General features: G+C 36.2%; 1 protein-coding gene across 1 annotated transcript in view; it reads left to right on the top strand.

Moving 5' to 3' along the window:
- Positions 1-14,242, top strand: part of CARMIL1 (capping protein regulator and myosin 1 linker 1) — a 130,287-nt gene that overhangs the window by 102,123 nt on the left and 13,922 nt on the right. The window contains exons 28-32 of the mRNA XM_070942459.1: positions 164-251; positions 2,484-2,633; positions 10,578-10,644; positions 10,870-11,066; positions 11,620-11,726. Coding sequence (XP_070798560.1) covers positions 164-251; positions 2,484-2,633; positions 10,578-10,644; positions 10,870-11,066; positions 11,620-11,726 — 609 coding nt within the window. The remainder of the gene's footprint in view (positions 1-163; positions 252-2,483; positions 2,634-10,577; positions 10,645-10,869; positions 11,067-11,619; positions 11,727-14,242) is intronic.

Raw genomic sequence — 14,242 nt, 5'->3', positions numbered from 1 at the left:
GATTGATAATTATTTTTGAAATTTCTATATGTTATTTGAATATTCTTATATGCATGTTTAGAGAACCAAAGATATTTAGCCAATGTATACATAATATAACCTGTAATATAAATTTTCCACTGTAAATTCATATTTTGTATTCTCATTTTCCATTTTTGCATAGTGAAGTAAAGCTGACAGTTGCTTCGTTTCTCTCAGATCGAATAGTAGATGAAATCCTTGATGCTCTGTCTCATTGTCATCATAAACTGGTATGCATTTATACAATCTCATATATTTAAGTTGATTTTACAGTTTGATTTGATTTTACAGTATGATTTGCTTGTTTCAGTGCATTCATCTGCTCTATTCAACAATAATGCGTATATAGATCTATCTGTATCTTTCTATTTACACCGAATGAGATAGCTACACTGAATGTGATAACATAGGAAGGTGAATCCTATGAAAAATTAGTTTATTTTGATGTCAAACTGAATGTTACTTTAATATTTCCTGAAAAATTTACTAGGTTATTGGTAAAAGCTAAACATAGTCAACTTTACATGTTGGATTTCAGAAAAACTGATCTTAATAAAAAACGCAAACTTGCTAACATAGAAGGCAAGTTAAGAAGAGCATATTTCTGGGTAGCTAATCTCATTATTTATTTATTTATTGGTTCGATTTATATGCCGCCCTTCTTCGGAGACTCAGGGCGGCTTACAATGCGTTAAGCAATAGCCTTCATACTTTTGTATATATCTGCTTAGTAGGGCTTTCGGGGGGCCCCCCAAGCGGTGTTCTTTTTTATACAAAGTCAGTTTATTGCCCCCACAAACCGGGTCCTCATTTTACCTACCTCGAAAGGATGGAAGGCTGAGTCAACCTTGAGCCTGGTGAGATTTGAACTTGCAGTAATTGCAGGCAGCTGGTGTTACTTAACAGCACTTTAGTCTGCTGCGCCACCAAGGCTCTCTAAATTTATGCTTTATTTAAACATAAATAAATAAAATGTACAACCATAGCACGGGATAAAATGTAATATTAATGCACATGAAAAAGATCTCAGAATCCTAATTGAATTGTAAGCAGCGCAAGAATTAATCATTGTAGTATATATAAAAATATGTTAGTACAATTTTAGGCTGAATTACTAGAAGAAGGGTTTCTAAATGCTAGGAAGTAATAGTTTTATACTTGTCATTTTGAATTACATACTTTAGAAAAGATGACTATATATCCAACATGCAGGTAATAAGGAGATCAGTTGTACAAAAAAAATTATGAAGAAGTTGATGAATTACAAAAAAGTTTGAGTTTAGGATATAAACATAGGATATAAGTATAAAGATAGGTACCTGAACATCTGTAACATGGAACTGTTTTAAACTTGTTTCCAGAGAGCTGAGAAGATAAGATTGGATCTAATGGGTTTAAGTTACATGAGCCCTGGGTTCAAATGGGAAATGCTTCTTGTAAGAACAATATGACAGTGATGGTTTATGGCAATTTCTCTGCTTTGCTAGAGGCCATTGAACAGCCCTGTTTTGCAAATGACAGCCGTGGCCAGGGGGGCTTTTTATCAGGTCTGCCTGATACGCCAGTTGTGTCCCTTTCTAGATCGGGACTCCCTACGCACAGTCACTCAGGCACTCGTCACTTCCCACCTGGACTACTGCAATGCTCTCTACATGGGGCTCCCCTTGGGGTGCACCCGGAGGCTCCAGTTGGTCCAGAATGCGGCCGCGCGGGGGAAGCACTGGCTTCCTGTGGTCTTCCGGGTGCGCTTCAAGGTGTTGGTGACCACCTTTAAAGCGCTCCATGGCTTAGGGCCAGGGTATTTACGAGACCGCCTTCTGCCGCCAATAGCCTCCCACCGGCCAGTTCGCTCACACAGAGAGGGCCTCCTCAGGGTGCCGTCGGCCAGACAATGTCGGCTGGCGACCCCCAGGGGGAGAGCCTTCTCTGTGGCGGCACCTGCCCTCTGGAACAACCTACCCCCCGGAGATACGCACGATACCAGACCTCCGGACTTTTCGTCGGGCCCTGAAAACACATCTATTCCATCTAGCCGGGCTGGCTTGACCCCACCCTTACGGTTTTAAATTTGTAATTGGTTTTAATTGGGTTATTTTAAATTGACGGCCAAAAGTATTTAATGTTTTTTAAATTGTTTTTAAATTTTATATGTTGTGTTTTTACCGTGGCTGTTCACCGCCCTGAGTCCTGTTGGAGAAGGGCAGTATACAAATTAATTAATTAATTAATTAATTAATTAAATAAATAAATAAATAAATAAATAAATAAATAACTCTAATTCAGAATTCCAAAGCATCCAACAAGATGCTTTGGATTAATGGTCTTAAAGGTCATCTCATTTTTATAGGAGGTTAATTGTACCTCTAATATGGCTTGTATTCATTGGAAACTTTTATTTAGAAGTATTTATTATCGATATTTCTATTTTATAAAGAATGCTTTCACTATAACCTTTCCTCTAGGCTGATCATTTGACCAGGCGAGGTAAACCCTTGCCTCACCAGGAATCATTGGACATTGAGTTAGCAGAAGATAAATCTACTAAACGATCTATCATTACAGTTGAGGAGCTAACTGAACTGGAACGCTTTGAAGACCTAGATACATGTATGGTAAGACATCTATAATCTTTGACTAACTCTCTAAAACTTTCTAGCTCATTCAGACACCCGCTTTTCATCACTGAAATATACAATAGCAATTATAAAAAACGATATAGATCAATAGACGATAACATTTTTTTCATATTTACTTTCCTAAATGTTTATGATACCTTTTATTTGGTACATTACCAATTATACATCTGAATGTTGACATAATTAGTATTGATTGCCTCCATAAATCAGCCCATATTATTTTCAGTACATGTTGATTTAAGTGGACCTATGACTTTTTGTATGTTTATAAAAGTCACCACCCAAATATTAGTAATTTGTTATTAGAAATCCTTATAAATCCTAACCTTGATTATTTTTTTAATTCAGGCATGCTGTATGTTCTTGCTCATAATACTAAATGAATTAAACTTTATGGATATTTTATCCTTGATAGTAATTCACAATAAGGAACATATGAACCTTAGATTTTGGAGCTCATTAGGGAACTTCCTCAAAAAATAATATTAAAAATAATTTCAATACAGTAGGGAGTGTTCATAAATATATGAGAAGAATAATGTTGTATTTATATTAAATATAAATTGAATTAAATTTATCTTTAATCTTGGTCCTGCCATTTTTTTATCCTGTATAAAACAGAACTGAAATAAAATAATCAAAAAGTAATTATGCAAATAGTGTATTATGCAAACTGTATGTACTGTGCTTCTGATGGGTTTTGTTATCTATTACTAATTGCTCTGTAAACAAAGGCACATCATTGTTGTTCTTTATGGCTTCTATATTCATAAATTAGAAGTGTATGTGTACACTAGTATATTAGATTTTCCATAAAAGAATTAAGTACCTTGTAAAAAATCCAGAACATAGGAAATGTTCCAGCAACCTGACTAAATGTGATTTTCTTCCTTCCTTTCTTCCTTTCTTTTGTTCTGTAGATTTTTATTTGACAATGAGTAAATGTTAGTTTGAACACAAAGTGCTTGACAAACTTCATATTAAATAGATTTTATTTCTATTTATCCTTTTTAGCCACTATTTGTTATTCTAGTAGGGAATGTTTTATTTCTGATGTAAACTTGAGTTCACCCTTTGTTTCAAGACATATGTATGAAAAGGAGAGCACAGCAATCATTTGATAAAGCACCCTGCCAATCTTTTTGGTTAATAGTTATATATTGGGAAAATATCATAGGTACCATCAATGCAAAATGACTCTTAGGGAGAAATAATCAATTATACAGTATGAATTCACTGAAAGCTACCTGCCACACTAAGTCAGCCATTTCATAGGACATTCTTATTTGCGATACTCTTGACTTTTTTCAGAGTACAGATGGTCCTCAACTTACAATGGTTCATTTAGTGGCCATTCAAATTTACAATGGCACTGGAAAAAATGACTCATGATTGTTTTTCACACTTATGACCTCTTGCAGCATCCCCTTGGTCACGTGATCAAAATTCAAACACTTGGCCATTGACTCATATTTATGACGGTTGCAGTATCCTGGGATCATGTGATCACCTTTTGCAACTTTCTGACAAGCAAAGTCAATGGGGAAGCCAGATTCACTTAACTATGTTACTAATTTAATAGCTGTAGTGATTCACTTAACAACTGTGGCAAGAAAGATTGTAACATGGGGCAAAATTCATTTAACATCTGTCTTGCTTAACAACAGAAATTTTGGGCTCAATTGTAGTCATATGTCAAGGACTATCCGTATAAGAGGCACGTACAAGAAAAGCATTGGACTGTAGAAATCCAATATCCTAATTATTTTTATTGGATCCATCTGATAATTTGAAACATTTCTTCAGAAAATGAAGAGGATGCTAGTATTTTGCTTTCCAATATTCCAACATTTTTAATTTTAACATTTTTATTATTTAAAAGTGGTTTTTCAGTTATGCACCTCAGATTTAGAAACACTTGCAAAACAACATTTGATTACTAACATTAGGAGAAATTCTCTGCACTGTTTCTAAAGCTAAAGTGGGATGCTTTAATAGATCTAATGCCAAGGAAGCTTTGTTTTATAGCTTTATACATTGAATTTTTTAAAAAATACATTGCCTAGCTTTCTTCATAATTAGTGATGTTCATGATTAGAATGGCCCGGTTAAACTGATGTTATTGAGACCAAGCCAGTTTGTCTGGAAGCTTCATTTTACATACTATAAATCGGTTGTTTGTCATTCAATTTTGTATCAGAATTCCACAGTTCATTTACTTTGATTGCAACATTAAATCATATGAATAAAAGTATGACATTTTGTTCTTTCTTTTTGCTGTAAATATGTATCTTTAGGCAAGATATATTATTTGAATGAACAAATTACATTTTATTTGAGGATATAAATGAAAATAACCAAATTCAGTCTGAGAAAAAAACTATATCTCAGTAATTAAGTGACTTACTAAGTCACTTTTGACTCAGTCAGGTTTGAACATAGCAAAATTTTTGTACCTTGGACACAGAATTCAGCAATTTTAAGTTATTTTAAGGTGCTTATGTTTCAAGAAAAATTCTAAATACTATTGTCCAGATTAGTTGAGGGCACAATTCATTGTAAAAATCTACTTCTCAGAAAGAAAGCAAACTCCACTATAATTGCACAAATATTAAATAAACAGGATTGCTTTTTTAATTTATGCAAATGGAAAACACCATTTCACTGCTCGTTCATTGTATGTTTCGAAGGCTAAACTGGAACTTCTTGATCTAATATCAAGCATGTGGACCAAATTAATCCAATAATGTTAGACTAGCATGAAAAAGAAAAACTTTCATAATATCAGGTTACCACCGAAGAGGATTATCTTGCTTAACTTTCCCTGGAGTTTGTATAAGATATGCAGATTCTGTAAGAAGAGATTATTTTAAAAGTAGCAATAAACCAAGTCATGTTGGGCTTTATAGGTTAATACCACATTTCTGAAGAGCAATTAACCCATATTTTTGATGCCTTGTTTGTTTTTGTGTGAGGTTTTGTTTTGGTTAAAATAGAAATCACACATCAAATCTTAATGACACCACAATGCCAAAAGAAACGAAAGAATAAAACAGGTAAAAATTAAAAGATATAAAGAGCTAAAAAGAAAGACAATTTGTACAATATTTTTAGAACTAAGGAGATTTACAATAGAAGTGGACTTATTTATTTATGTCCTGCCTTTATTTTTATTTTTTTTAATAAATAACTAAAGATGGTAAACATAGCTAATACTCCTTTCTCCTCTTATTTTCCTCACAACAATCCTGTTAGATGAGTTAGGTTGAGAGAGAGTGACTGGCCCAAAGTCACCCAGCTGGCTTTCATACCTAAGACAGGACTAGAACTCTCAGGTTCCTGATTTCTAGCCAGGTACCTTAACCTACAGTATGTATGTTTCAAGAATGTTCATATTCTTTGTAAATAATTATTCTCATTACTGTACAGTACATTCTTGTCATTAAATTTTGAGTTCAGGGACTGATATAAGAATATTTCTTATAAGAATAAGAACTCAATTTGAGGGACTGATATAAGAATATTTCTTATAAATTACATGTTTGCTTCTATCTATCTAAGGTTGTTTTATTTTAGACTTCTATTGACTCATTTTGAATGCTTACAATAAGAATTATCCTTATATTTATAGAATGAAATGAAATTTGCAAGCATTGCAATCCCATTAATGGGGTCATTTAGAAAGTTTCAGAGAAACAGATTTGGAGGTATTCAGTTCAAAATTATATTTATAGGTTTGATGGTTGTAGAAAGGATGTCTTGTCCCTCTTACATTTTTTTCTGACAAATGTTATACAAATAATTTGGCCCCTGTTTTTTTTAAAAAATATTTTTTTTAATGAAGCAAATTTATGTATGAAAATTCTTCTCATTGGAGACATGACAAAAAGAGTAATTGATTTGTTCCTGCTTCTACCTTGCATTTCCCCCTCAATTTATATATATATGATTTATATGATTCTAGACTAATTCCCAGGGAGGTTGAAAAATAATTTGGAGTTTCTTTATTTCCTGCTCAAGATCATTAAAAGTATGTGAAACTTGCATATTGCATTTTAGCAAAAGGCAGACTTGACCAGAATTTATCAGACAAGCACTCAATGTCTACTTTACTACAAAATCCTTTCACATTCCTGAATGTGTCTGAATGGGAGATAAAACATAGGTGAATAAAAACTACTGGAGTTGTGTGATTTGAGAGCCTTAGTAAAACCTTTGACCATTACCAGATTCTAATATTGTCAGCCACATGCATTCATCCCATTAAAATTTAAGATTTTCAAAATTTTGGAAAGAGCTGTGAAATTCTACGTGAAAAATTTTTATATTCCCCTGCAAGTACTGTGAAATCCTATAGGAAAGATCTTCATTTAACCTTTCCACTTCTATTCACCTGTGCAGTTCAATTGAGACATTCTTCAAAGAATTAATCTGGCTGGAGACCTTTTTTTTGCTTCACGCCTATATAGAGTACATCTGATGTAAAGCTATTGCTGTGTTTGTTTGCTTTTTCTTAACACAAAAAGTTTATCTCTCATTTTTGCATAGCTCTGCTTTTATATTTTTTATTTGCCAAGTTTCAGCACAGCTTGCCCCCTCCTTCTCTCCTCTAAAACTGATTCTGCTTTTTTGCTGTCCATTCATATTCTTTTATCTTTCTCTTTTGGCTGCATGGAGACTCTCTGCTGTACAAGTGTAAGTATTTTTTTTTAAGTTCTGCTGTTTTTAGCCTACTTTCCTTTCTTGCTCCATTTGCTTTTCAGCTGTCTTACAAAACTCTTGGGAACGTATACTGTGCCATTACAGGGAGAAATAAGCAGCTATTTGGAACCAAGTTCAATTTTACAGGAAGTTTTAGCTAGCTTGATGTGTAGTGAATTTAAAACATACTTCACAAGGCAGAAGTCTACAACCAAGCAAAATATTCACATAAAACTGTTCAATATAGATTAAGTTTTATTGCTATTCATATCCGTTTAATTAAATGAAGGTTTTAAAGAATCAAAATATTATTTCCTTTCACTGTATGGTCATGTACTTCCAGTTACATAGAATTATTTGTGCTTGGCATGCTATATTTGCTCTTTGGAAGAGAGGAAAGAAAAACCGATTACATCTGACCAGAATGAAAATCCATTCAGCAACTTTGAAAGGCTCCTGGAACTGGGCACAAGAGGCAGCAGAAACAGAGGGTGTACTGTATTTAATTGTTTTGCAGTAACTTCAGCTCTAGTTATGCTAAGCAGTGGCATATAAGTTGTTCCCTAAAACCAAAACTGACACTCTATATTTTAAAATATAAATTACAGTTCGTTTATAAGAGTCCATTACAGCGAAATATTTATTTTGATAAATATAAGTAAATTATTTTATTTAGAAATACCGTAGAACATTACTTGGAAAAGGAAGAACTTGCTTCTTTTTTCACTGAAATAGCCATGATAGCTGAAAACGTTTTTCAGTGTTTTGTGAGTTTTGCATTTGTTCCTCATATATTGTTTTACTTTTTCTCTTTATAAAACTTTTTAATGGTAATTCACTTTTTAATTTGATGTAGTAATTATAAAGTAAGAAGTCATAATTGCTTGCGTAATTACATTTATTCAAAAATTCATAGAGACTGGCACTGCTCTTCAGAATATTATTTTATAAAATATGTGTGCATTTATTATATGACACATTTTATTAGAATCTGATTTATTTTAAAGCATAGCTTCGTTTGAGTAGTATCCCAGAAAATGTTAATAAGATTGGTTTATTTAAAAATGTGTGTTAATAAAATCCTTCAGCATTCTGACCTCAGATTTTCTATCCATAATACTATAGTTTCTTTTTTGCAATTTATGAAGACCTGTATTTGTATATTTCTTGTACCCTTATTTGTTCTTCCCAGCGTCTATATCTACTGTGCATTGTCTTTAAGCATTTCGCAGGGACAAAGTCATCATGAAGGATATTTGTTTATGATTTAGTATTTTAATAATGATTAATATTAATTACTACTAAGTCCTATGAAAATATATTTCATAAATCTTTTGATCTTGATTATGGATCAGATCTATATATTAAGACTCTTGTCATGACCTTTAACTGGACAAAAAGTGCCTCAAAAAACAACAATTTTTGAACCAAGGTACTTCAACTGAGCTAACTTGCATCATGTATCCAAGGTCCTCAATCATGGCTCCTGAAGAAATGAAATTTGGGGAAGTTGTGGCCACTTCTGTGCTTCTGGCTGCTGCTGGGCTGCTGCAGCAGGCACATGATCTTCATTTTCAATATTCTGTGACAGTTTCCCAGCCAATCTTGCAATCCAACTACCCACCCATCAGCGTCTACTTGCCTGTCTGCTGGGAAGGGAAAGAAAGATTTCTGATGCGCCTCAATAATGAAGCTGGCAGAAAGTTGGAAGCCACTCGTGGTCCCACTCCTTTTTTGTTTGCTTATTCATTGCATTTCTCTGTTTAAGTAAAGAAATACCTCTGAAGTGATGACCCAATGTTGCACAGGTTGGCTAGTTCTACATAAATCTAATTCCTATATGGAAATTATGGCAAGCATACATATTAATTTAGAGAAAGAGAAAACATACAAGGACAGGCAGGTACTGGCCAGTCAAATAGACTTCATGGTAATAGCAAAGACCAAAAGCTGTAGTAATAGATGTAGCAGTGCCAAGTGATAGCAGTATTAAGAAGAAGGGTTATAAGAAGTAGAAGTATCAGGGCCTGAAGGAGGAAGTAGAAAAGATGTATAGAAATAAAATAATAATAATAATAATAATTATTATTATTATTATTATTAACGTATTTTTCGGAGTATAAAATGCTCTGGGCTATAAGACGCACCTACCTTTTTTGGGGAGGAAAACAAGAAAAAAAAATTCTTCCTCTGCCTCCCAGCAGGTTGCCTCCTTGCAGCAAACAGCCCGTTTCAGTTTCAACTTCAGCACATCCTGTTTAGCACAAGCAGCTGATCATCGGTTGGATCGGCCTCCTGAGGATCAGCTGTTTCAGGCTGAGGGATTGCCATAGCCTATTGCCGCCTCCGCACGCCCCATTTTCGGCCTCAATCCCTGCAGCCTGAAACAGCTGATCCTCAGGAGCCGATCCAACCAACAATCAGCTGCTTGTGCTAATCAGGCTGTGCTGAAACTGAAACTGAAACAGGCTAAGACGCACCCAAATTTTCACCCTCTTTTTTGGGGGGGGGGAAATGCGTCTTATGCTCCGAAAAATACGGTAAGTAAAAGCCAAAGTGGTCTCTCTGGTGGTAGAGCACTCAGAGCTGTAACTCCTAAACTGGGACAGTGGTTCCAATAGACCCCAGGAAACAACAACAGAGCTATCTGGAAGTGTGCAGTGAGGGAGGAAGGGAAGGAGAGAGAGAGAGAGATTCTGCAAATTTATTGTTTGGCACTCTTAAAACATATTATTATATTGTCTTAAAGCTACAGGTAGTCCTCGACTTACAACAGTTCAATTAGTGACCATTCAAAATTACAACAGCACTGAAAAAGTAACATACAACCATTTTTCAGTTATGACCTTTGCAGCATCCCCATGATCATGTGATCAAAATTCAGATGGTTGGCAACTGGTTCATATTTATGAGTATTGCTGTGTCCCAAGATTCACTGATCACCTTTTCTGACCATTTTGACAAGCAAAGTCAGTGGGGAAACCAGATTCATTTAATAACTGGGTTACTCATTTTATCAACTGCAATGATTCACTTAACAATTGTGTGGGGAAAAAGGTTGTAAAATGGGGCAAAAATTTTAACAACTTGACTTATGATCCAAATGCTATTTTGCTCCATCTTTCATAGCTGTTTTGAACATTGCAGTACTATACTTAATTTAACTATTACTATTTATTTCCAAAAGGCAATTATGTTATTTTTCCATTTTATCTATAGATGACTCCCAAATCTAAAAGGAAGAGTATCCACAGTCGAATGTTAAGGCCTGTATCCAGAGCTTTTGGTAAGCTTATTTTTTTTGGAGTGATGCTTTTTCTCAATGATTTATAAAACTGTCACTGTGAGCCAGACTGGGAAAATGAAAAACATCCACCAACAAGCCCATACTGTTATTAAAAAGACTACTTAGGCACATCAGAGCAGACTTGAGCTAGAGTTGAGTCATTACAAAAAAGCTATGACTGGAAAGAGAAATATAGCCCTAATATGTTTTAAACTTTTTCTTTAGAGATGGAGTTTGACCTCGATAAAGCATTAGAAGAAGTTCCTATTCATATAGAGGATCCACCATTCCATTCTGGGAGGTTTGACAAACGGACTTCTGGGCTCATTTCAGAACTACCTTCGGAGGAAGGAAAAAAGCTAGAGCATTTTACTAAACTTAGGCCTAAAAGGAATAAAAAACAACAGCCTACACAATCTGCCGTGAGTTAATCTGTTACTGAAGAAATTTTACTCCATACGTATGTAGAGAATGTTCGTGTCTCAAACAAGTTGATAATCCGCATAAAGCTTTGCTCAGAGCCTTCATACAGAAATTGTGTGTCTGCAAACAATAGGCAGTTCTGTTTTTAACCACCATATCAACAGTAGCATAATTTAAAAATTCTAGCTTAAATACAGGAAGGGGAAAGTTGGCTTGTATTCTTTTCTTTTTACTTTTAAAATTCATGGAAATTTATTGGTTTATTTCTTCATAGATCAGTTTGGAAGATGTCTGCGTGAAAATGCTGATATATATTGTATATTGGCACTTTTGGCTCTTAATAAACAATTTTTTTTAATATTGTTGATCTTCATTCACATAACATGATTATTCTTTTATTTTATAACTGCATAATGAAAGTGGATGGTTAGAAAATCAAAGATTGGTTGTGTTATGGTTTATATAATTGGGGAATTGAACATTTGATTGGCCTATATTCAAGTGTCCACCAAGCAAATTCCTGCACATCCTTAAGGTTGTACATTTTATCAGGTGAGTCCTGCAACCCTTCAAGAGGGAGAACAAAATGGAATGATGGGAAGAGTAGATGAAGGTGTTGATGAATTTTTCACCAAGAAAGTGACAAAAATGGATTCAAAGTAAGTTATCTATATATTCTTAATTTAAATGCACATAGAAGTTGATGTTCATTATTAAAAAGAGCATTTTATGTATATTTGTTTTTAATTTATTTGTTTTAACTAGAAAATGATAGCAATTATTGCTAGTGGTAAAGTAATACAGGTACTTCTTGTTTAGCAACTTAGTTGTTAAACAAAATGGTTGCAAAGTGAAACACTGACTATAGTTACGATTTTACTTCAGCTTCCTTTGCTTTACAGACCTGAAGGTCATAAATGTGAGGATTGGTTATAAAGTTATTTTTTTATCACTTTTGTAAGTGTGAACAGCCGCTGTGTGAGGCAGTTGCTAAAGAAGGATTACTTGTAGATGGCAGTTGATATAATTGCTAATCTTTAAAAATTAGTAATATCAGTTAAGATCAAATTTTAAAACCAATTTCTCTGTCCATAATTTTGGAATTTTTCAGTACTTCCTTCTGTAAACCATTTTTCTTCAATAATACTTCATTTTGGCTATGGTAGCCTACATAAAGTTATCAGTATCTGATAAGTAGCATCTGTTTGATTCAATAACATAATGTAATAAAGTTAAAGAGGAGAATAATAATAATAATAATAATAATAATAATAATAATAATAATAATAATAATAATTTTATTTCTATCCCGCCCCTCTCCCGAAGGACTCAGGGCAGTGTACAGCCTATTAAAACAAAAAATATACAGATATCAAAATTTAAAATAATTAAAAATATTACACAATTTCGGCCCAGATTAAAACCCTCAATTTAAAACTCCCAATTTAAAATAATTACATAGTTAGCCCTGCCTGGCGAAACAGTAGGGTCTTAAGGGCACAGCGAAACACACGGAGGTCTGAGATCTTGTGTATTTCCAGGGGCAGTTCGTTCCAAAGGGCAGGAGCTCCCACAGAGAAGGCTCTCCCCCTGGATGTCGCCAGCTGACATTGCTTGGCCGACAGCACCCTGAGGAGCCCCTCTCTGTGTGAGCAGACTGGCCAGTGGGAGGCTATTGGTGGCAGAAGTCGGTCTCGCAAGTACCCGGGTCCTAAGCCATGGAGCACTTTAAAGATGGTAACCAACACCTTGAATCGCACCCGGAAGACCGCTGGGAGCCAGTGCAGCTCGCGCAGGAGAGGTGTCACATGGGCGCAATGAGTCGCGCCCATAACCACCCATGCGGCCACATTCTGGACCAGTTGGAGCCTCGAGTGCTCTTCAAGGGGAGCCCCATGTAGAGAGCATTACAGTAGTCCAGTCATGAAGTGACAAGGGCATGAGTGACCGTGCGCAAGGCGTCCCAATCCGAAAAGGGCCGCAACTGGCGTACCAGACGAACCCGATAAAAAGCCCCCCTGGCCACGGCCATCATATGCTCTTCTAAAGACAGCCATGCATCCAGGAGGACACCCAGATTGCGAGCCCTCTCTGTGGGGGGCAAAGATTCACCCCCAATAGTCAGCGATGGCACCAGCTGACTATACCGGGACGCCGGGAGCCACAGCCCCTCAGTCTTGGAAGGGTTGAGCCTGAGCCTATTTCTCCCCATCCAGACCTGCACGGCCTCCAGGCAGCGGGACATCACATCAAGGGCATCATTTGGGTGGTCTGGGGTGGAGATGTACTGGGTGGAGCTGGGTGTCATCAGCATACTGATGGACTGTCACCCCAAAACCACGGATGATCTCACCCAGCGGCTTCACATAAATGTTGAACAGAAGGGGCGAGAGGACCAACCCTTGCAGCACTCCCCAAGTGAGGCTCCTCGAGGTCGACCTTTGCCCCCCTGCCAACACAAACTGCGAACGGTCGGAGAGGAAGGAGGAGAACCACCGCAACATGGTGCCTCCTATTCTTAACCCCCTCAACCGCTGCAGCATGATACCATGGTCGATGGTATCAAAAGCCGCTGAGAGATCTAATAGGACTAGGACAGAGGAGCAACCCCTGTCCCGAGCCCTCCAGAGATCATCCAGCAATGCGACCAATGCCGTTTCTGTGCTGTACCCCTGCCTGAAGCCCGACTGGTACGGGTCTAGATAGACAGCTTCATCCAGGTGCTGGGGAAGCTGTCGTGCCACCACACTCTCAACAACCTTCACCACAAAACAAAGGTTGGAGACCGGACAGTAGTTTGCTAGCCGGGTCCAGGGAGGGCTTCTTGAGGAGGGGCCTCACCACCGCCTCTTTCAAGGCGGCGGGGAAGGCACCCTTTGATGCCTCCTTGATTGAAGGATAAGGAGTGAAATACTGAGAAACTGCAAGCTAAGAAATAAGAAATGTGCCAAACAGTACTGAACTAATGCAAATATTAGGGTGTGTGAGGAGGAAGATGTTATTTGTTCAGCTGCATTCAGTGTATTCTTTTTGCCACTATGTATTGTGTTGTGACATGGCCTTACATTCTTTTTTCTACGAAATTGAATATGATTTTGCTTGGTTGTATGATTTTCCCCGTTAAGTATGAATTGTACATTCATTTTACTCTCCTGATCATATAATTTACATTTTT

Source organism: Pituophis catenifer, unplaced genomic scaffold (assembly GCF_029215685.1).
Source record: "Pituophis catenifer annectens isolate HBS135680 unplaced genomic scaffold, rPitCat1.0.hap2 SCAF_3, whole genome shotgun sequence".
Taxonomy (NCBI): Eukaryota; Metazoa; Chordata; class Lepidosauria; order Squamata; family Colubridae; genus Pituophis; species Pituophis catenifer.
The sequence above is the reverse complement of the archived record's forward strand: the minus strand, read 5'-3'. Positions and strand labels throughout refer to the sequence as shown.